Genomic DNA, 19,228 nt, shown 5'->3' on the forward strand with positions numbered 1-19,228 from the left:
ATAAGGCCAGAAAACACAGACTTTGATAATGGAAAAATTGAATACAGTAAATTAGCTTGTATGTTTTCATAGGAAGAAGATATAAAGTAAAGAAAAAAATCTGTTAGGAGAATGTTAAAATGCCAAGTATGTGGGCGTGAGTAGAAAAGGAAAGAAGAGGGACTTAGGTTTATAAAATTTTCCATGATGCAAAAGTACTGAGCCAATTTCTCCCCAGACACAGTCCTGACGTTCAGAGCCAGCTGCTTGCCAGTACGCAGCAACCTGTCATGTTTACAGTAGCTTTCTGAGACTCACCCGATACTCATTCCTCCCCCATCCCACAGCACACTGAATGTCATTTTCTCACTGAGTCCCAGAGCAGAGAAATTCCTTGTGGAGCAATAATTGACAGTTGAAGTTACAGCCTGAGTTCTCTTCTTTGGAAAATTGTTAACATTTGCTTTAAAAAGGCACACTCTTCAGATTAAAATTAATCAGAATCTAACAACATATTTTCCCAGTTCCTCAACTCTGGGGATATCAGTAGTTTAGAAAAGTAATATGTTTTCCTTTGAAAATAACCGATAATTATTGTTGTCATTTTAGATTGTGATGTTATTCTTGTAGCTATTTTGAATAAACCTGTTAGAAGTCAGGGATTTTAACCAGAAATATCCTTTCCAAAACAATCTCAATACATGCAAAAGTCATAACAGAGTGAGTCTGAATACAGAAGAGATTATTCCCATATGTTCCTAAGTAATTTAGCTGGTCAAAAGTCAAATATTAAAGGAAGAGAGCTGAGAGAAAGATTGAGCAACAGAATCATCAAAATGTTTAGACTAATAATTTATTAGAAAATAAGTGATAATGATAGGAAAATTTATTCCAAATGAATCAATATGCAGTAAAATTTCTAATACAGGTGTAATATATCAAAAAAAAATTTAAATAGCAAGAAAGTATAGATTTTCATTTTATAAGGGATCATTTATGTAGAAATTTATCTCCTTACTCTTCCCTCAAATCGCTTCTGTAAATTATATTATTCTGATAACACAGACATATTTTTTCACTGATCTAGATGATCAGGAGATTTTTACGTTAGGAATTGACATTGATGAGTTTCAGGACTCATCTCTATGTGTCTCTGAGCCCCCACAGAACAGCAAACTAATCTCCAGTAGTCCAACAGTTAAAATAATTGATGAAGTGTGTGTTGAAATCCCGGGAGAGAAGGGAGGAAGAAAGAATGAAGGGGCAGAGGAGTGGCTTGGAGAGAGGAGGGGAGGTGCTGATTTCACCCTGTAGCGTCAGGATTGCGTCAATTCGTGTTTCAGCCACGTCTAGAGTCTCGGAGACAAGCTTCTCTAACGAGCCAAAACAGGAACAGGGCTGGAAAATCACTGTGTGAGGGCGAGTGGACCTCTCTCGCTGCCTCTTCCCCACTCCCGGCTTAGGTCCCCTGAGCTTTGCACTGTTGTTTCCAGCGCTAGGAAAAGCCCCCCGTCCCCTCAGATCTAGGCAAGTGAACCAAGCCAGAGGGTTTCCGTTCAGCACCTCAGACAGAATACGCAACAAAAAATGGCTCCGATCTCTACCAGCCGGGAAGAATTTGGTAAGCAAGTTACTCAACTTACAACTGCGATTGTTCCTTAAATACGCTGGTGTGTGTGTGTGTGTGTGTGTGTGTGTTTCCGTGGGATGTTGATAATAGATTCCCCAGGTAAACTGAAAGCAACATGAGAACTGTAAAACGGCAATAGTGGCTTACCTCTGTGGTTTCTCTCTTGATTATTTTTCTCCTTAAAATTGCTTTATGCTAGCGCGATTTTACATCCAAGAAGTTCCTAGTTATCCAGGTATCCCTGTAAATTGCAGCACGTGCTAAGTAAAGAAAAGAGATCTGTTTGCTTGCTGGTTTCATTAATTCTGTAGGTGATTTTTATTTGCATGAAAACCTGTATTTAACTAATTAGGGGAAGCCAAATGGTTCTGTGATTACAAAGGGTTTGATCTCAATATAAAATAACTTGACTAATAGGGCATTTAGAATGTATGTTTTATTGCAGAATGTACCATAAGGTATTTTTTCTCTGCTGTTTTTCTTGTATACTTGAAATATGCTGCTAGTGAAAGACAGAATCCTACGATGCTAGGGTTAAATAGAGTATTCAAAATTAATTAGCTGAGCCCATTCTATTTCACAGGTAACCAGAGGCCAGAGAAATAAGGGAAAATTTGCAGGTCTGTTAGCTAAAAACTACTGGGAACTATACTTAAGACTTATATTTTCCCATTCAGTTTCCCTTTTCCTATATCTGTGCTTAACACCCTTACTCTCCTTCTCTGTTTTAGTGAAAAAAGAAGAAGAGAAAATATCAGAGATATTTCTTCAAATAGAAAAGTGTTATTTTAGGTTTCATTATATTCCAAAGGCAATATTTTGCTTTACATATATTCAGAAATATCAGGAAATTTATAGAAGTTTGTTATGAGACTGAGTGAAATGACAGATCTTTGCTTTCAAAAGTTTAGGGTCTTATTATTAGAGAATACATGGGGAGTAGATGAATCTTTGTATATTAAATATTTTGCCTTTTGACATTAATATTAAATGAGACAATATGTGATATATTCAGGAAGGAATTTCTTTCACAGCTATCCATTTGACTGATTGAGTTTATATTGTTGTAATATGAGATGTATTCCCAGTTTCTGATTGAAAATTAGAAATATTTGAATACTGAGGAATTTTCAGATGCTGTGCTAGTTAAAAATATGTTCTGGTATGGGTCATAAGTCTATTTAGAAAAAAAAATTACTATTCCTTTTTAAAAATTTTTTCTTTCTTCATTGTTTAAAGAATAAAGAATAGTTTGCTTTTGCTCCTTAGACTTGGATGATTAGAAAGTCCAGAAGTGTTTTGTTTGTATGTTTGTTTTTTCTCCCCACAAAGACTTAAACAGAAGGTAAAACTGAAAAGCTGATAGTAAGTTTAGCTAATGATCTTTAGGTCTCACCTCATTTTCTTTCTGTAGCATCCACTGGTTTTTCTATCTCGTGAATTCAAAGTATATTTTTCATCTCTACACAATTCAGTTTATTGATATAATTAAACTACAGAGTATTTTTCATTAATGTGTTTCCTGTTTTATCTTCTTTGGTATCTTTGCTGTTGTCATTTCCTAATTATATATTATTTGAGTTCAGTTTTGTGATTATGAAATAGAAGTTTGAGGGATTGAGGAGCAGAAAAACAAAAGACTATTCTTTCAGGGATTAGTTAAGCAAGCCTTAACCTTTTCCTGACTGGGACTTTTAACTTTATTATTCACTACTTGGGATGAAAAAATAGAATGCAATGGAGCCAAAAGCAGATATTATTACATTAGTTATATTAATTTTGATCATATTAAACATTGACTCAATTCACTGTATCCGTATATAGTAACACTGCTTTTACTTACACAGTGATATTAATCATTTGTTGGAGAATACGCTTACATATGGAACATGATAGGCTTCATGAATAATCAATGTTACATAATGTCAGTAATTAATGTGCCCTCATTCAAGGAATGAATGCCAATTTCAATTTGATCACCATTTGCCATGTGGAAATGTGCTAGGAAAAAAATCAGTTATGGATAAAATTGAACTCTAAATTATCTCTACCCACTCTTTTCATTACATTTTAAGGGATGATGATTCATCTATAACCATTCTTTGAGTTTTATCCTATCTAGATAATCAATTTGTAATTTGGATAATTCAGTATTTATTTGAAGAATTTGGGGTAAGTATACGAGTTTGTAGTCTTACAAGTTGTATAATATTAATATTCTGTTGTTCACCTTTTTGTTCTTTTCCCCCTAATATGTGTACATTTCTTTCACTGTAATTTGGATAGAAATTATTAATGTTTGTGATAATTGCAGATAATGTTCCATCATTTTTCTCAGCATTTGAAGAATGTGGCTTAGAATTACATAGTAAGAACTGATGCTTCTGGAAAGCCTCAAAATATCAATGAAAATATTATGAGTACTGATTCATGTATTTGACTCTATTTGTCTCATGTTAAGTGTGAAAACAAAGGTAGGTCATGATCATTTAGTATTCCCCCATCCTTAGCCTCAACCAAGTTTCATCCTTTCATTTTATTTATGAAAATTACTACAAGGAAGGATTTTCTGTTTATTCTCTATGTGGCACATCTGAGTTTTTTCCTGAAAGTTATATGAAATAGGCACATAATTCACCCAGAACAGTTGGAAAGCAATTCAATCTGTGCAACATACAGCAATTGCCAGCTTTAGGATGCTTTTCAAATAGGGTGTTTCCAACTCTGCTCCTTTAATGCATGTTATTGGTCATTTGATTTTTCAGATGAAATTCCCACAGTGGTGGGGATCTTCAGTGCGTTTGGCCTGGTCTTCACAGTCTCTCTGTTTGCGTGGATATGCTGTCAGAGAAAGTCATCCAAGCCTAGCAAGACTCCTCCGTATAAGTTTGTGCATGTGCTAAAGGGAGTTGACATTTACCCTGAAAGCCTGGACAGCAAAAAGAAGTTTGGAGCCGATGAGAAAAATGAAGTAAAGAATAAATCAGCAGTGCCAAAGAATTCATTGCATCTTGATCTTGAGAAGAGAGATCTAAATGGCAATTTTCCCAAAACAAATTTCAAAGCTGGCAGTTCTTCTGACCTGGAGAGCGTGACCCCAAAACTCTCTTCAGAAGGGGGAAAAGAGGTAGTTTCCCCCGATAGCTTAAAGTCCAGCACTTCTCTTACTTCAGATGAGAAACAGGAGAAACTGGGAACCCTCTTCTTCTCCTTAGAGTACAACTTTGAGAAGAAAGCATTTGTGGTAAATATTAAGGAAGCCCGTGGCTTGCCAGCCATGGACGACCAGTCAATGACCTCTGACCCATACATCAAAATGATGATTCTTCCAGAGAAGAAGCATAAAGTAAAAACCAGAGTTCTGAGAAAGACCTTGGACCCGGCTTTCGATGAGACCTTCACATTCTATGGGATACCCTACACCCAGATCCAGGAGCTGGCCTTGCACTTCACAGTCTTGAGTTTTGACAGGTTTTCAAGAGATGATGTCATTGGAGAAGTCCTGATTCCTCTGGCAGGAATTGAATTAACTAATGGAGAAATGTTAATGAACAGAGAGATTACCAAGAGAAATGTTAGGGTAATTAATTTTTAGTCTTTAAACATATTTATAAATAATCTTTTCTGTATCAAAAGGATTTTTATTAAAATGATGTCTTGTACATATCATCTTTGCCATGTTTAACTAGTATTGATCATAATCAAATGGGAGGAGGGAGACAGATAGATGAAAGCAAATTTAACCCACTACTGAAATGCTTAAAATATATCAATGATATAAAATAAATAGGGACACTTTATAGATTTATTTAATATTTATATAACTTTAATGAATTTCTATCACAAGTATTTTGACTAAGACTGCCACTAAAATGCAGACAAATATTTCTTACTCATTGCAAGTTAAAAAATATGTATCAATGTTAGCATAATTGAAATTGAAAATTAAATCAATTTATCCTGAGTATTTGAAGTTGTATTGACTTTTCATAGAATTGCTTCTTGAGGAAGAGGTACATCATTATATTGAATTATATTCACCCTTGTGTTGTATAACAGGAGTTACTCTGCTTTTGTAGTTACACTACTTTTGTAGTTCTAGAATTATTAGAAAATGATAAGACATCAATTAATCAAATTTAGTTGTATTTTTCCCTTAAATATGGAACTGACTCGATTCCAGCTGTGGTATTCTATAGAATACCATAAAGTTTGTTTTGACCACATCCTCACCTTTGTCTGTTCAAGTTAATGACAGTCAATATATAGAATTATTAAGTAGTTTGATACACCAGGCTGCTTAGTAGCACAATGGGAATAAAGATTTGTTTCCTATTCTTTTTCTTGGAGTGCTCATTCACACAGTTACCCCATAGTAGCTTTTTTTTAAAATAAATATGTATTGCAGTTTTAGGAGCTCTAGTCAGCCATCATTCTTAGCTATAATCAAACCCCAAGTTACTTTTTGTTACTTTCAGTTAGAAATTGTACTTTGAGTTCTTGGTCATCTTATCTAATGTTAAAGTAAAAACAAGATCTAAATCTTATGTAAAAAATAAATTCTATGATACTATTCAAAGACAAAGCATGAAAAATTCCGAGTCAATTCTCTCCAATATTTAGCTCATTCCTTGGATTAAAGAAGGATTTGGGGTAGGGTTGGGGAAGAGAGTTCTAACTCCATTAGCCCTCTGGGCCAAGAGAACTGTGGGTGTCAGATTAAATTTCAGGTTTTCTGAATTCAAATTTTAATAATGTCTGTTCTAAAGGATTTGAAATAAAATCAAACTGAACAGGAATCAATTGCCCATATACAGATATATTAAAATAATTAGATAATATTCATTACCATTAACAACTTAATTAAAGTGGAGAGTTAATTAAAAAGCAAAAAATTAAAAATACCTCTCTGTAAGCTATATTCTAAATATCCCCCTTAAAAACGTTTCTAGTGATGAGTGTGGCCAACTCATGAATTTTGACATTCTGCAGTACCCAAAAAGTCCACAAGATGGCAGATAGTTGTTCTTAGGAGGTGATGGCACTGCGTACATACTTTTAGTTACTCTGATTCTTTAGCACATTAAAGTAAACTAAGGAATTGTACATTTAAATAACAGTGCTATTATACCACTTCAAATGTTGACAAAAGTATATATTTCAAAACTAAAGAATACTGAAAACATTTTTATATCTTACCTCTTTTTGTTTAGAAATCTTCAGGACGGGGTGAGTTATTGATCTCTCTCTGCTACCAGTCCACCACAAATACTCTTACTGTGGTTGTTTTAAAAGCTCGGCACCTGCCTAAATCTGATGTGTCTGGACTTTCAGGTAAGAATACTTTGAAAAACATAGGCTCAATGAAAAATGAGCTATGTATTGGGGAAAACAGTTAACAACACTGGCCTATGATTTTTATTTACCCTTTATTCACAATTACAAATGATGTGATCGTTCTTCTGTTTCTCATTTTATGGAATAAAAGTGTGAGTCAATGCCATTAACAAAAAGAAGAAAACTAAGTAGTTCTAAAATACAAGACTCAGTTTGTATGTGATAGATGTCTGATTGAATAAAATTGAAGCATAAGGCAAAAAAAATGAGCTATTAAGGAAAAGTTCTTAATTTTAATATTTTAAATGAGCCTGCTTAACCTTACACTTCTATTACTTTTATCTTTCCTTCAATTCATTATGTATCTATTGTCTGTTTTAAGAATTAGCTTTTAGTTTTGCGACTAGCTTTCACACACAAAAAAAACTTTGCTATATGAGAAAGAACATGTGACCTATGGGTTAAAATGATCTGAGTTCAAACCCTAACTCTTCTGTTTCTTAGCACAGTAATCTTGGTTATGTTTCTTAAACTCTATACAAACTGGACATAATAGTACTTATGTTGAAGGGGATTGTAAAGACTGGATATATACATATATGTGTATATATGTATATATATTTTATTCATATATATATATTAATTCATATATATATTAATTCATATATATGTATTTATTCATATATATAATGAAATATATATATTTCATTCAATATCACCTAGAGCTATTATTAGTTATAATTTTATAATTAAGTAATGGAAGCTGAAAACATGATCTTAAAGATATAGGTTAGGAAGCTAAAATGAACTCATGCAACCAGAATAGGGCAAAATAATGTAATTAAATATTTGACAAAGTAGCATTATCTTAAAATCCACAGGACACATGTGACGCAAGGAATATAAATACAGGGTAACAGGAAACAAACACAGCAGGTGATTAAAGGACCACAGAAAAATTAAAACTGAAAAGGCATTGCCATTGTGAACTATAAACGCCCATTGCCCCATCCAAAGGAGAAAGCAGAGAGGTAGAGAGACTTACCCAAAGTCAGACAACTGAGTAAGGTTCAGTTCAGCTCAGTTCAGTCGCTCAGTCGTGTCCGATTCTTTACAACCACATGAATCGCAGCATGCCAGGCCTCCTTGTCCATTATCAGTAAGGTTAGATGCTGTGTAATGTTTTTTCTTTCTATTCTGTTCTTGCAAATGAGTTATTAGTAATCAGAATGTGTTAGAACATTCTCTTTCCTTCCCCTTTATGTCATCTCTTCATCCGGCCATTACAGTTCTTTCCTATCCTCTGTTATCTCTCATGTTTTGCATTCTTATTTTCAACTTGTTGACAAAAAAGAAGCCAAGCTTCATCCATATTTTCACTTCATTCTGACTCATTTTCATTATAATCACATTTTGCCGGTATGCAGTAATATCTAAGGGCACCGTTATCTTGAGATCAGAGTTCCTGCCACGTTCTGCCAGTACATTGTCTATTGTGTATCATTGCAGATCCCTATGTCAAAGTGAACCTGTACCATGCCAAAAAGAGAATCTCTAAAAAGAAGACACATGTGAAGAAATGCACGCCCAATGCAGTGTTCAATGAACTCTTTGTCTTTGACATTCCTTGTGAGGGTCTAGAAGAGATAAGTGTTGAATTTCTGGTTTTGGATTCTGAAAGGGGATCCCGAAATGAGGTGATTGGGCGGTTGGTCCTGGGAGCAGCAGCAGAAGGAGCTGGTGGAGAGCACTGGAAGGAGATCTGTGACTATCCCAGGAGGCAAATCGCCAAGTGGCACGCACTCTGTGATGGTTAGCACCCTAGCCGTGATGAATTGGAACTTAACGATTTTTACTAGGCAAGGAGAAATTTTCCTTTTTTTCCCCTGACATGTGAGTGCAAACTTTTTGTTGTTGTTGTTAGAAATGGATTGAATTAGCAGAAAGTAACTGTAAATGTGTATCATGATCATTTCCTCTTTATTAGAGAATCTGGATAAATTTTCATAAGATATTCAATTTCCCCTGCAGGTTAGCAGAGATATAAATAAACAAGTACTTGAGCATTTTAGGAATACTGCTCTGTAGTCTCAAATTATGGATGTGGTGATGATCTCATTGAACCACATCACTAAAAATCAATGTGATTATCAGGATTTAGAAATGAAAAGCATGCCTTCTCTTATGAAAATTCACCCATTGTTTATCAAGTGGAGAAATAAATTTTTCTTTAAACCCAAAGATATTAAAGAAATGTTCTAGATTGCTTTATTAATTATTGATATGTAATTTACAAATAGCTTTCCTGATTATAAAAGTATATGATTATTGTTCTTTGGTCTGTAATAATTTGACACAACTTTATCATAAGAGAGGTAACTTGGGTTTGTTGGGGGGAAAAAAAAAAAAGCAGTGAACAAAATGAGAAATCATTTTATTAAAGGGCTGAGTTGAGGACCCTGTAGCCAAAATAGGATTTCCTCCCTCTGTGATTACATGTGAGTCAGATGTAAAATATAATCTCACATAAGACTCATGGCCTTGCATTATTCTCTTCTTGTGACAAGACTCAATGTGGCCTAAGAAAGCCCTATATATTTTTGTGAAGTTGTTGAGTTGGCTAATGAGTAAAGAAATACACTTCAGCTACAAATCCAGTTAGAAATGCAGTTTTCTTAGAGGAAATACGTATAGTTTCTAAGGGTACATTCAAGTGTATCCCTTGAACACAGAGAGGTCATGGGTGACCAAGTCTTCATTTGCTTGCTCTCTCCCAGAGAGGACTAAGTTACTATTTCAAAAGAAATGAAGACAAAAAGTCAAAAAGTTTCAGTCATTGCTAGTTAGAAAATTTTACTTTAACCAACAAATTATAGAAAAGAGTCATACGGCAAGCCTAATATACTTAACACATGTTCATACATAACAAATGTATGCTGCCAAATTAACACAGCAAAGTACGTTTCACTATCTTTTCTAGGCTAATTTGTCTTCAGCTCTTGTCTGTGGACCAGTTTATAAACTTGTGTCTTGTACTGCTTTCCAGTACCAGGGCTCTGTGATTACTTGGAAAGAATGTACTTGAGGTAATGTCACTGTATTTGAGTGTTTAGACAAGTAAGAGTGAAACTCAGGTACAGTTGAATTTTAAATATGCAAGTTAGAAATGAAGTCTACTGAAAAATTTACATTTTGAGTCAGGTTTTGTGTCAGTGCTCTAGCAGTTTTTGAGAATGTGTTTGATATCGCAGTGTTTGTGAAATCTATGACAGTACATTTTCCAAACAACATATACATACCTTTAATGATTATGCTGAAAGTAGGAAATGTTTTACACTCTGTATACAAAAATTGAAATCAACCCCTCTTTTGTGCTTTAAGATGATTTTGGAATTAAACGAGATTATTCTCCAATCATTGTTTTCATGCCATCACAAAGTCATGTCACAGCATCTTGGTCCACTCAGCATTTCTGTGAAATGAATTGTAGTCAGTATATGGTTTGAGTAAATCCTATGGCCTTTTTATGTTTGTATATTTGGTATCATGGGCCAAGAAATATAATATATTTTGAAGCCCTGAAACTTTAAAAAATGTAAATCCTAAGTATCCTTCACAGTTGCCAGAGGTTAATGGTGGTACCAAGCAAAGTATGGTCATTGGAGGAGGGACAATAAAGCCAATGGAAAATAATTACAAAATGACAATAACTAACTTGTAAATAGTTTTTAGTTTTTTGTTTTTTTTTTTTAATATAAAGTGTTTTTCACTGTGAAAAGTCAAGTAAAACTATTTGCAGTTACTGTTAAGTAAAGAGAAGAAAAACTAGAACAGAATTGAAGCAGGCAGAGGCACAGTGATCGCGTTATCTTCTGAAAATTCTGTTTTATATGGTATTACAATATCAGTGTGATCTTGAATTCTGTTACAAATTCTGCACTGTATTAAACATATAAATTAATTGTTTGTCTTATTAGCCAATCTAACCACTCTAGTGGGGAGATGTCCATGTTTGAAGAACTGTGTAACTTAGTAACTGATTCGTTCTGATGCTGTAACTTAATCGAAGTGGTTTGGAAGGAAGCATGGTGTATGAGATGGTGTCTGTGCTTTTGTGCCAGCTCTGTATGATGTTTGTAAGATCATGTTTATAAAACATGAATAAATGGCTGCTTTTGCCCAACACATTTCAACTCAAACTTTTCTGTCAGTGGATTCTCTTCTTTCTTTCTAAGTTCTCAAGTTTCCCTAACAGGTCATCTGGCACAGATTAAGGAACATAATGACTTGGCACCAGGATCTCCACATATCTTGCTGTATTTTGGTTAATCTTCATAAAACTCATTCAGAACACATACCATTATCTATCTACAGGAGAAAACCTTGAAGCTAAAGGAGCTTTGGCAGTTGACTCAAGTTCAAATGGATGGTATGTGAAAAGATTTCCTCATATCCTTTACTCTTCTCGCTATGGCAGGCCAATCTCCTCCAGGAATCCTCATAAACTGGCTCTGTTATATCCTTAAAATGGTTCATGCCCACATTCTTTAACTATTTCTTTATGTATTTTGTTCCCTTCATCATTTTCTATCACAATTTTTAAATTTAATCTTCCTTTTACTGTCTTTTATGATTTTATTTCTCACTTTAGTCTCTTTCATTACCTGTTTTGTTTTGGGGCTTCCCAAGTGGTACTCTTTACCACTTCCCAGGTGGTAAAGAATCTGCTTGCTAATGCAGGAGACATAAGTGACTTGGATTTGATCCCTGGGTCTGGAAGTTCCCCTGCAAGAGGGCATAGCAACCCACTCCAGTATTCTTGCCTGGAAAGTCCCTGGGTGGCTATAGTCCATATGGTTGCATAGAGTAGGACATGACCGAAGTGACTTAGCACACATTTTATATTACTATCTTTTACTTGCTTTTTAATTTTTCCTACATCTTTTCATTGGATAGATTTATTTAGTAAAATGGTATTGAAATGGAAGTCTTTATCTCTTCCAAAGAAAGGTAAGAAAAAACCTGAGGACATATGCAGCGCTTCCTTTAGACACCAGCTAAAGTAAATGGAGCTATGGGATTAATCACAAGGAGGATCAGCCTTTTTTTTTTTTTTTAAACAGCACTAGTCTATATGGAGGTGTTCTGTGTTATCATACTTGGATAAACAGCTTTGTAAATGTAGTACAACCAAAATATGCTTCCATTATATTTTTGTTCTAAAGCACATTAATTGTATTGAGTGCGCCCATATATGTCAAAAGACTTAGTTGATAATTACATTTAAGTGCTCAAATATATTTTAGGCCTACTTAGCAAAAGCAACCAGGGACACTGAGGAGATTTTCTGTGAAATTAGTCATTAGAAAAATGCTGATTAAAACCACAATGAGATATCAACCACACCTTACTAGAGTGTCTAAAATCAAAGAGTTTGAACATGCCAAGTGTTGGTGAGAATTTTTTTGAAATTATAGCAGGTTTTTAATAGAAATTGATAATCTGATTCTAAAATTGATACAAATATACAAGTACCTAGAATACATGAAACAACTTTGAAATAAAGAACAAATGGTACAGGGCGATGGTGGCCTCATAGAACAAGTTGGGGAGCTTTCCTTCCTTTGCTACTTTCTGAAAGAGTTTGAACAGGATAGGTGTTAGCTCTTCTCTAAACTTTAGGTAGAATTTGCCTGTGAAGCCATCTGGCCCTGGGCTTTTGTTTGTTGGAAGATATTTTATCGTACTTAAGATTTTTGTGCTTGTGATTTATCTGTTCATATTTTCTCTTTTTTCATGGTTTACTTTTGGAAGGTTACACTTTTCTAAGGATTTGTCCATTAATTCCAAGTTGTCAATGTTATTGGCATATAGTTGCTCATAATAGTCTCTTATGGTTCTTTGTATTTCTGTGTTGTCCATTGTATCGTCTCCTTTTTCATTGCTAATTTTATTGATTTGAGTCTCTTCCTTTTATTTCTTGATGAGTCTAGCTAATGGTTTGTCAGTGTTATCTATTCAGAGAAACAGCTTTTAATTTTATTGATCTTTGTTATCAGTTCAGTTCAGTCACTCAGTTGTGTCTGACACTTTGTAACCCCATGGACTGCAGCACACCAAGCTTCCCTGTCTATCATCAACTCCCAGAGCTTGCTCAAACTCCTGTCCATTGAGTCAGTGATACCATCCAACCATCTCATCCTCTGTCATCCCTTTCTCCTCCTGTCTTCAAATTTTCCAGGATCAGGGTCTTTTCCAATGAGTCAGTACTTCGCAGCAGGTGACCAAAGTATTTGAGCTTCAGCTTCAGCATCAGTCCTTCCAATGAATATTCAGGACTGATTTCCTTTAGGATGGACTGGTTGGATCTCCTTGCTGTCCAAGGGACTCTCAAGAATCTTCTCCAACAACACAATTCAAAAGAATCAATTCTTCAGCGCTCACTCTCACATCCATACATGACTACTGGAAAATCTATAGCTTTGACTAGATGAACCATTGTTGGCAAAGGAATATCTCTGCTTTTTAATATGCTATCTAGGTTTGTCTTAACTTTTCTTCCAGGGATCAAGTGTCTTTTAATTTCATGGCTGCAGTCACCATCCACTGTAATTTTGGAGCCCAAGAAATTAAAGTCTGTCACTGTTTCCCTTATTTCCCCACCTGTTTTCCCATGAAGTGATGGGACCGGATGCCATAATCTTAGTTATTTGAATGTTGAGTTTTAAGCCAGTCTTTTCACTCTTCTTTTTCACTTTTATCAAGAGGCTCTTTAGTTCCTCTTCACTTTCTGCCTTAAGGATGGTGTCATTTGCTTATCTGAGGTTATTGATATTTCTCCCAGCAATCTTGATTCTAGCTTGTGCTTCATTCAGCCTGGCATTTCACATGATGTATTCTGCATAGAAATTTAATAAGCAGGGTGACAATATACACCTTGATGTACTCATTTCCCAGTTTGGAACCAGTATGTTTTGCCACATCCAGCTCCAACTGTTGCTTCTTGACCTACATACAGATTTCTCTGGAGGCAGGTAAGGTGCTCTGGTATTCCCATTTCTTTCAGAGTTTTCCAGAGTTTGTTGTGATCCACACAGTCAAATGTTTTGGTATAGTCAATAAAGCAGAAGTACATGTTTGTCTGAAATTCTCTTGCTTTTTTCTATGACCTTCGCTATAGTCTACTTCATTTATTTTCATATTTTTGCTCTGATCTTTATTATTATTATTATTTTTTTTACTTTTACTAACTTTGAGGGTTTTTTTTTTTTATTGTTTGTCTTCTTTTTTTCTAGTTGCTTTAGGTGTAAATTTTATTTGATGTTTCTCTTGCATCTTGTAGTAGGTGTGTATTGCTATTAACTTCCCTCTTAACACTGCTTTTACTGCATTCTATAGGTTTTGAATTGTCATATTTTCATTATCAATTTTTCTAGGTATATTTTGCTTTCTTTTTTGATTTTTTCAGTGGTCTGTTCATTATTCAGAAGTATGTTTTTAGGCTTCATGTTTTTGTGTTTTTTATAGTTTTTTTCCCATGTAGTTGATATATAATCTAATAACATTGTGATCAGAAAAGATGGTTGAAATGATATCAATTTTTAAAAATTTACCAAGGCTTGATTAATGGCCCAAGATGGGGTCTATCCTGGAGAATGTTCCATGTGCATTTGAAAAAAAAAAGTAAAATCTATTATTTTTGGATGAAATACCATGAAGATATCTGTTAGGTCCAACTGGTCCAATGTACTGTTTTAAGCTTGTATTTCCTTGTTAATTTTCTGTCTGCATGATCTGTCCATTGGTGTGATTAGGGTATTAAAATCCCTAAGTATTATTATGTTATTATTGATTTCCCTTTATTAGTTGTTAGCATTTGTCTTATGTATTGATGTGCTCCTATATTGGATATATATATTTATAATTGTCATGTCTTCTTCTTGGATTGATCCCTTGATCATTATGTAGTGCCCTTTGTCTTTTATAATGGTCTTTATTTTGAAGTCTATTTTTTCTGATATAAATATTGCTACTCCTGCTTTCTTTGGTCTCTGTTTGCATGGAACGTCTTTTTCCAGTCCCTCTGTGTGTGTGTCTTATGTTTGAAGTGAATCTCTTGTTCACAGCATTATAGCAGTCCTATTTTGCATCCATTCAGCCAATATATGTCTGACAAAGTAGAAAGATGTGTGTTTATCTTCTCCTACAAGAACCCCAAAATTACAACTAGCTGGTGCACAATCATTGACAGGAGAATGTTGGAACCCACCAAAAGAAGATAAGCTTCTTAGTCTCATCCATCAGAGGGCAGACAGAATGAAAAGCACAATCACAGAAAACTAATCAAAATGATCACATGGATCACAGCTTTGTGTAACAATGTAACAATGAGCCATACATGTAGAGCCACCCAGGATGGACAGATCATGGTGGAGAGTTAGGACAAAATTCTGTCCATGGGAGAAGGAATGGCAAACCACTTCAGCATTCTTGCCTTAAGAACCCCATGAACAGCATGAAAAGGCAAAATGATATAAAATTGAAAGATGAACCCCCCAGGTCTGTAGGTGGCCAATACGCCACCACAGAAGACAAGAGAAATAGCTCTAGCAGGAATGAAGAGGCCAAGCCAAAATGGAAATGATGTCCAACTGTGGATGTGTCTGGTGGTGAAAGTAAAACCCAATGCTGTAAAGAACAATACTGCATAGGAACCAGGAATATTAGGCTCATGAATCAAGGTAAATTAGACATGGCCAAATAGGAGATGGCAACAGTGAACATCAATATTTTAGGAATCAGTGAACTAAAATGGATGGGAAAGGATGAATTTAATTCAGATGATCATTATATCTACAACTGTCAGAAAAAATCCCTTAGAAGAAATGGAGTAGGCCTTGCAATACAATACAAAATGCAGTACTTGGGTGCAATCTCAAAAATGACAGAATGATCTTGATATGTTTCCAAGGCAAACCACTCAGTGTGACAGTAATTCAAGTCTATGCCCCAACACTGAGGCTGAAGAAGTTGAAGTTGAATCATTCTATGAAGCACTATAAGACCTGCTAGAACTAACACCAAAAAAAAAAAAAAAGAAAAGAAAAGAAAAAAATGTCCATTGCACCATATGGGACTGGAAGGCAAAAGTAGGAAGTAAAGAGAGACCTGGAGTAACAGTCAAGTTTGGCCTTGGAGTACAAAGGCTAACAGAGGGGCAAAGTCTAACGGAGTTTTACCAAGAGAACAAACTGGTCATAGCAGACATTTTCTTCCAATAACATAAGAGATGACTCTACACATGGATATCACCAAATGGTCAATATTGAAATTAGTTTGATTATATTCTTTGCAGACAAAAATCAAGATGCTGTATACAGGCAGCAAAAACAACATGTGGAGCTGACTGTGGCTCAGATCATGAGCTCTTTGTTGGAAAATTCAGACTTATATTTAGAAAGTAGGGAAAACCACTAGGCCATTCAGGTATGACCTAAATCAAATCCCTTATGATTACACAGTGGAAGTAACAAATAGATTCAAGGGATTAGATCTGATAGACAGATGCCTGAAGAACAATGGACAGAGGTTCATAACTTTGTATAGCAGGGGGTGATAAAAACCATCTCCCTAAAAAATAAATGCACAAATGCAAAATGGTTGTCTGAAGAAGGCTTACAAATAACAGAGAAAAGAAGAGAAGAGAAAGACAAAGGACAAAAGGAAAGATATATTTATCTGAATGCAGAGTTGCAAAGAATACCAAGGAGAGATGAGAAAGCCTTCTTAAGTAAACAGTGAAAATGAGAGAGAGAGAAACAATAGAATGGGAAAGACTAGTGATCTCTTCAAGAAAATTAGAGATACCAATGGAACATTCCATGCAAAGATGGGCACAATAAAGGACAGAAACAGTATGAATCTAACAGAAGCAGAAGATAGTAAGAAGTGGGAAGGATATACAGAAAAACTGTACAAAAAAAAGGTCTTAATGACCCAGATAACTGTGATGGTGTGATCACTTACCTAGAGCACTCATCAGGAAGTGTGAAGTCAAGTGGGCCTTACGAAGCATTACTATAAACAAACCTAGTGAAGGAGATGGAATTCCAGCTGAGATACTTCAAATACTAAACGATGATGCTATTAAAGTGTTGCACTCAATATGCCAGGAAATTTGGAAAACTCAACAGAGTCTACAGGACTGGAAAATATCAGTTATCAATCCAATCCCAAAGAAGAGCAATGCCAAAGAATATTCAAACTCCTACACAATTACCCTCTTTTCACATGCTAGCACAGAAATGCTCAAAATTGTTCAAGCTAGGCTTCAACAATACATGCATTGAGAATTTCCAGATGTACAGGTTGGATTTAGAAAAGACGGAGGATCCAGAGATAAAGATGCCAACATATGTTGGGTCATAGAAAAAGCAAGGGAATTCCAGAAAAAAACAACTTCTGTTTCATCGACTACACTAAAGCCTTTGACTGTGCAGATAAAAGCAAAGTGTGGAAAATTCTGAAAGAGATGGTGATACAAGGCCACCTTCCTTGCCTCCTGAGAAAACTATATGCAGGTCAAGAAGCAACAGTTACAACCAGACACGGAAGAATGAACTGGTTTAAAATTGAGAAAGGAGTACATCAAAACTGTATATTGTCTCCCTGCTTATTTAATTTATCATATAAAATGCTGGGCTAGATGAAGCTCAATCTGGAATCAAAATTGCCAAGAGAAATATCAATAACTTCAGACATGCAGATGACACCACCTTAATGGCAGAAAGCAGAGAGGAACTGATGAGCCTCTTGGTGAAGATGAAAGAAGAGAGTGAAAAAGCTGACCAGAAACTCAATATTCAAAAAGCTAAGGTCATGACATCCAGTCCCATCACTTCATGGCAAACAGATGGGCGAAAAAATGGAAACAGCAACAGACTATTTCCTTCAGCTCCAAAATCACTGTGGATGATGACTTCAGCCATGAAATTAAAAGACACCTGCTCTTCGGAAGAAAAACTGTGACAAACCTAGACAGTGTATTAAAAAGCGGAGATATCACTTGCCGACAAAAGTCTGTCTACTCAAAGCTATGGTTTTTCCAGTAGTCATGTATGGATGTGAGAGCTGGACCATAAAGAAGACTGAGCACCAAAGAATTGATGCTTTTGAACTGTAATATTGGAAAATACTCTTGAAAGTCCCTGGACAGCAAACATATCAAACCAGTCAATCCTAAAGGAAATCAAGCATGAATATTCATTAGAAAGACTGATGCTAGAGCTGAAGTTTCTATACTTTGGCCACCTGAAGCAAAGAGCAGACCCATTGGAAAAGACCTTGATGTTTGGAAAGATTGAAGGCAGGAGAAGGGGACGACAGAGGATGAGATGGCTGGATGGCATCATTGACTCAATGCATATGAGTTTGAGCAAACTCTGGGAAATAATGGACAGTGAAGCCTGGCATGCTGCAGTTCATGCAGTCCCAAATAGTTGGACATGGCTGAGTGACAAAACAACAAATGTCTTTCATTGGAGCATTTAGCCTATTTATGTTTACAGTAATTTTTATATGATCCCATTACCATTTACTTTATTGTTCTGGGTTTGTTTTTATAGGCCTTTGCTGTGTTTCCTGTGTAGAGAAACTTCTTTAGCATTTGTTCAAGAGCTGATTTGGCTGTGGTGAATTCTCTTAATTTTTGCTTGTCAGTAACACTTTTGATTTCTCCTCAAATCTGAAAATGGTCCTATGTGGATAGAGTATTCTTAGTTATAGGTTTTTCCTTTTCCTCACTTTATAAATATTCCTGACATTTCCTTTTGGTTGAAATGTTTCTGTTGAAATATCAGGTGTTAGCCTTATGGGCATCCGTTGCACATGTTGCTTTTCCTCTGCTGCTTTTATCATTTGTTCCTTGTATTTAATTTTTTTTTAGTTTGATTAATATGTGTCTTGATGAGTTTCTCTTTGTATTTATCCTGTATTAGACTCTCGGCTTCCTGGACTTTGGTGGCTATTTCCTTCCCCATTTTAGGGAAGTTTTTGGTTATCTCCTCAAATACCTTTTCTTGCCCTTTCCTTTTGTCTTCTTCTGGGACTCCTATAATTTGAATGTTGGGGTGTTTTATGTTGTTCTAGAGGTCTCTGAGACTGTCCTCATTTTTTACCCTTTTTCCTTTATTCTTCTCTGCTTCAGTTACTTCCAGCATTCTATCTCTCAGCTCATTTATCCATTCTTCTGCCTCAGTTACTCTACTGTTGGTTTCCTCTAGA

General features: G+C 35.4%; 1 protein-coding gene across 1 annotated transcript; it reads left to right on the forward strand.

The window, feature by feature from the left end:
* Positions 1–1,346: 1,346 nt before the first annotated feature.
* On the forward strand, positions 1,347–11,145 carry SYT4 (synaptotagmin 4). The gene is given in 4 exon segments (NM_001098108.1): positions 1,347–1,600; positions 4,375–5,189; positions 6,823–6,943; positions 8,456–11,145. Coding segments are annotated over 4 exon segments (1,278 nt in total). The 5' UTR covers positions 1,347–1,566; the 3' UTR covers positions 8,764–11,145.
* Positions 11,146–19,228: the final 8,083 nt, after the last annotated feature.

Source organism: Bos taurus, chromosome 24 (assembly GCF_002263795.3).
Source record: "Bos taurus isolate L1 Dominette 01449 registration number 42190680 breed Hereford chromosome 24, ARS-UCD2.0, whole genome shotgun sequence".
In the NCBI taxonomy this organism is placed as follows: domain Eukaryota; kingdom Metazoa; phylum Chordata; class Mammalia; order Artiodactyla; family Bovidae; genus Bos; species Bos taurus.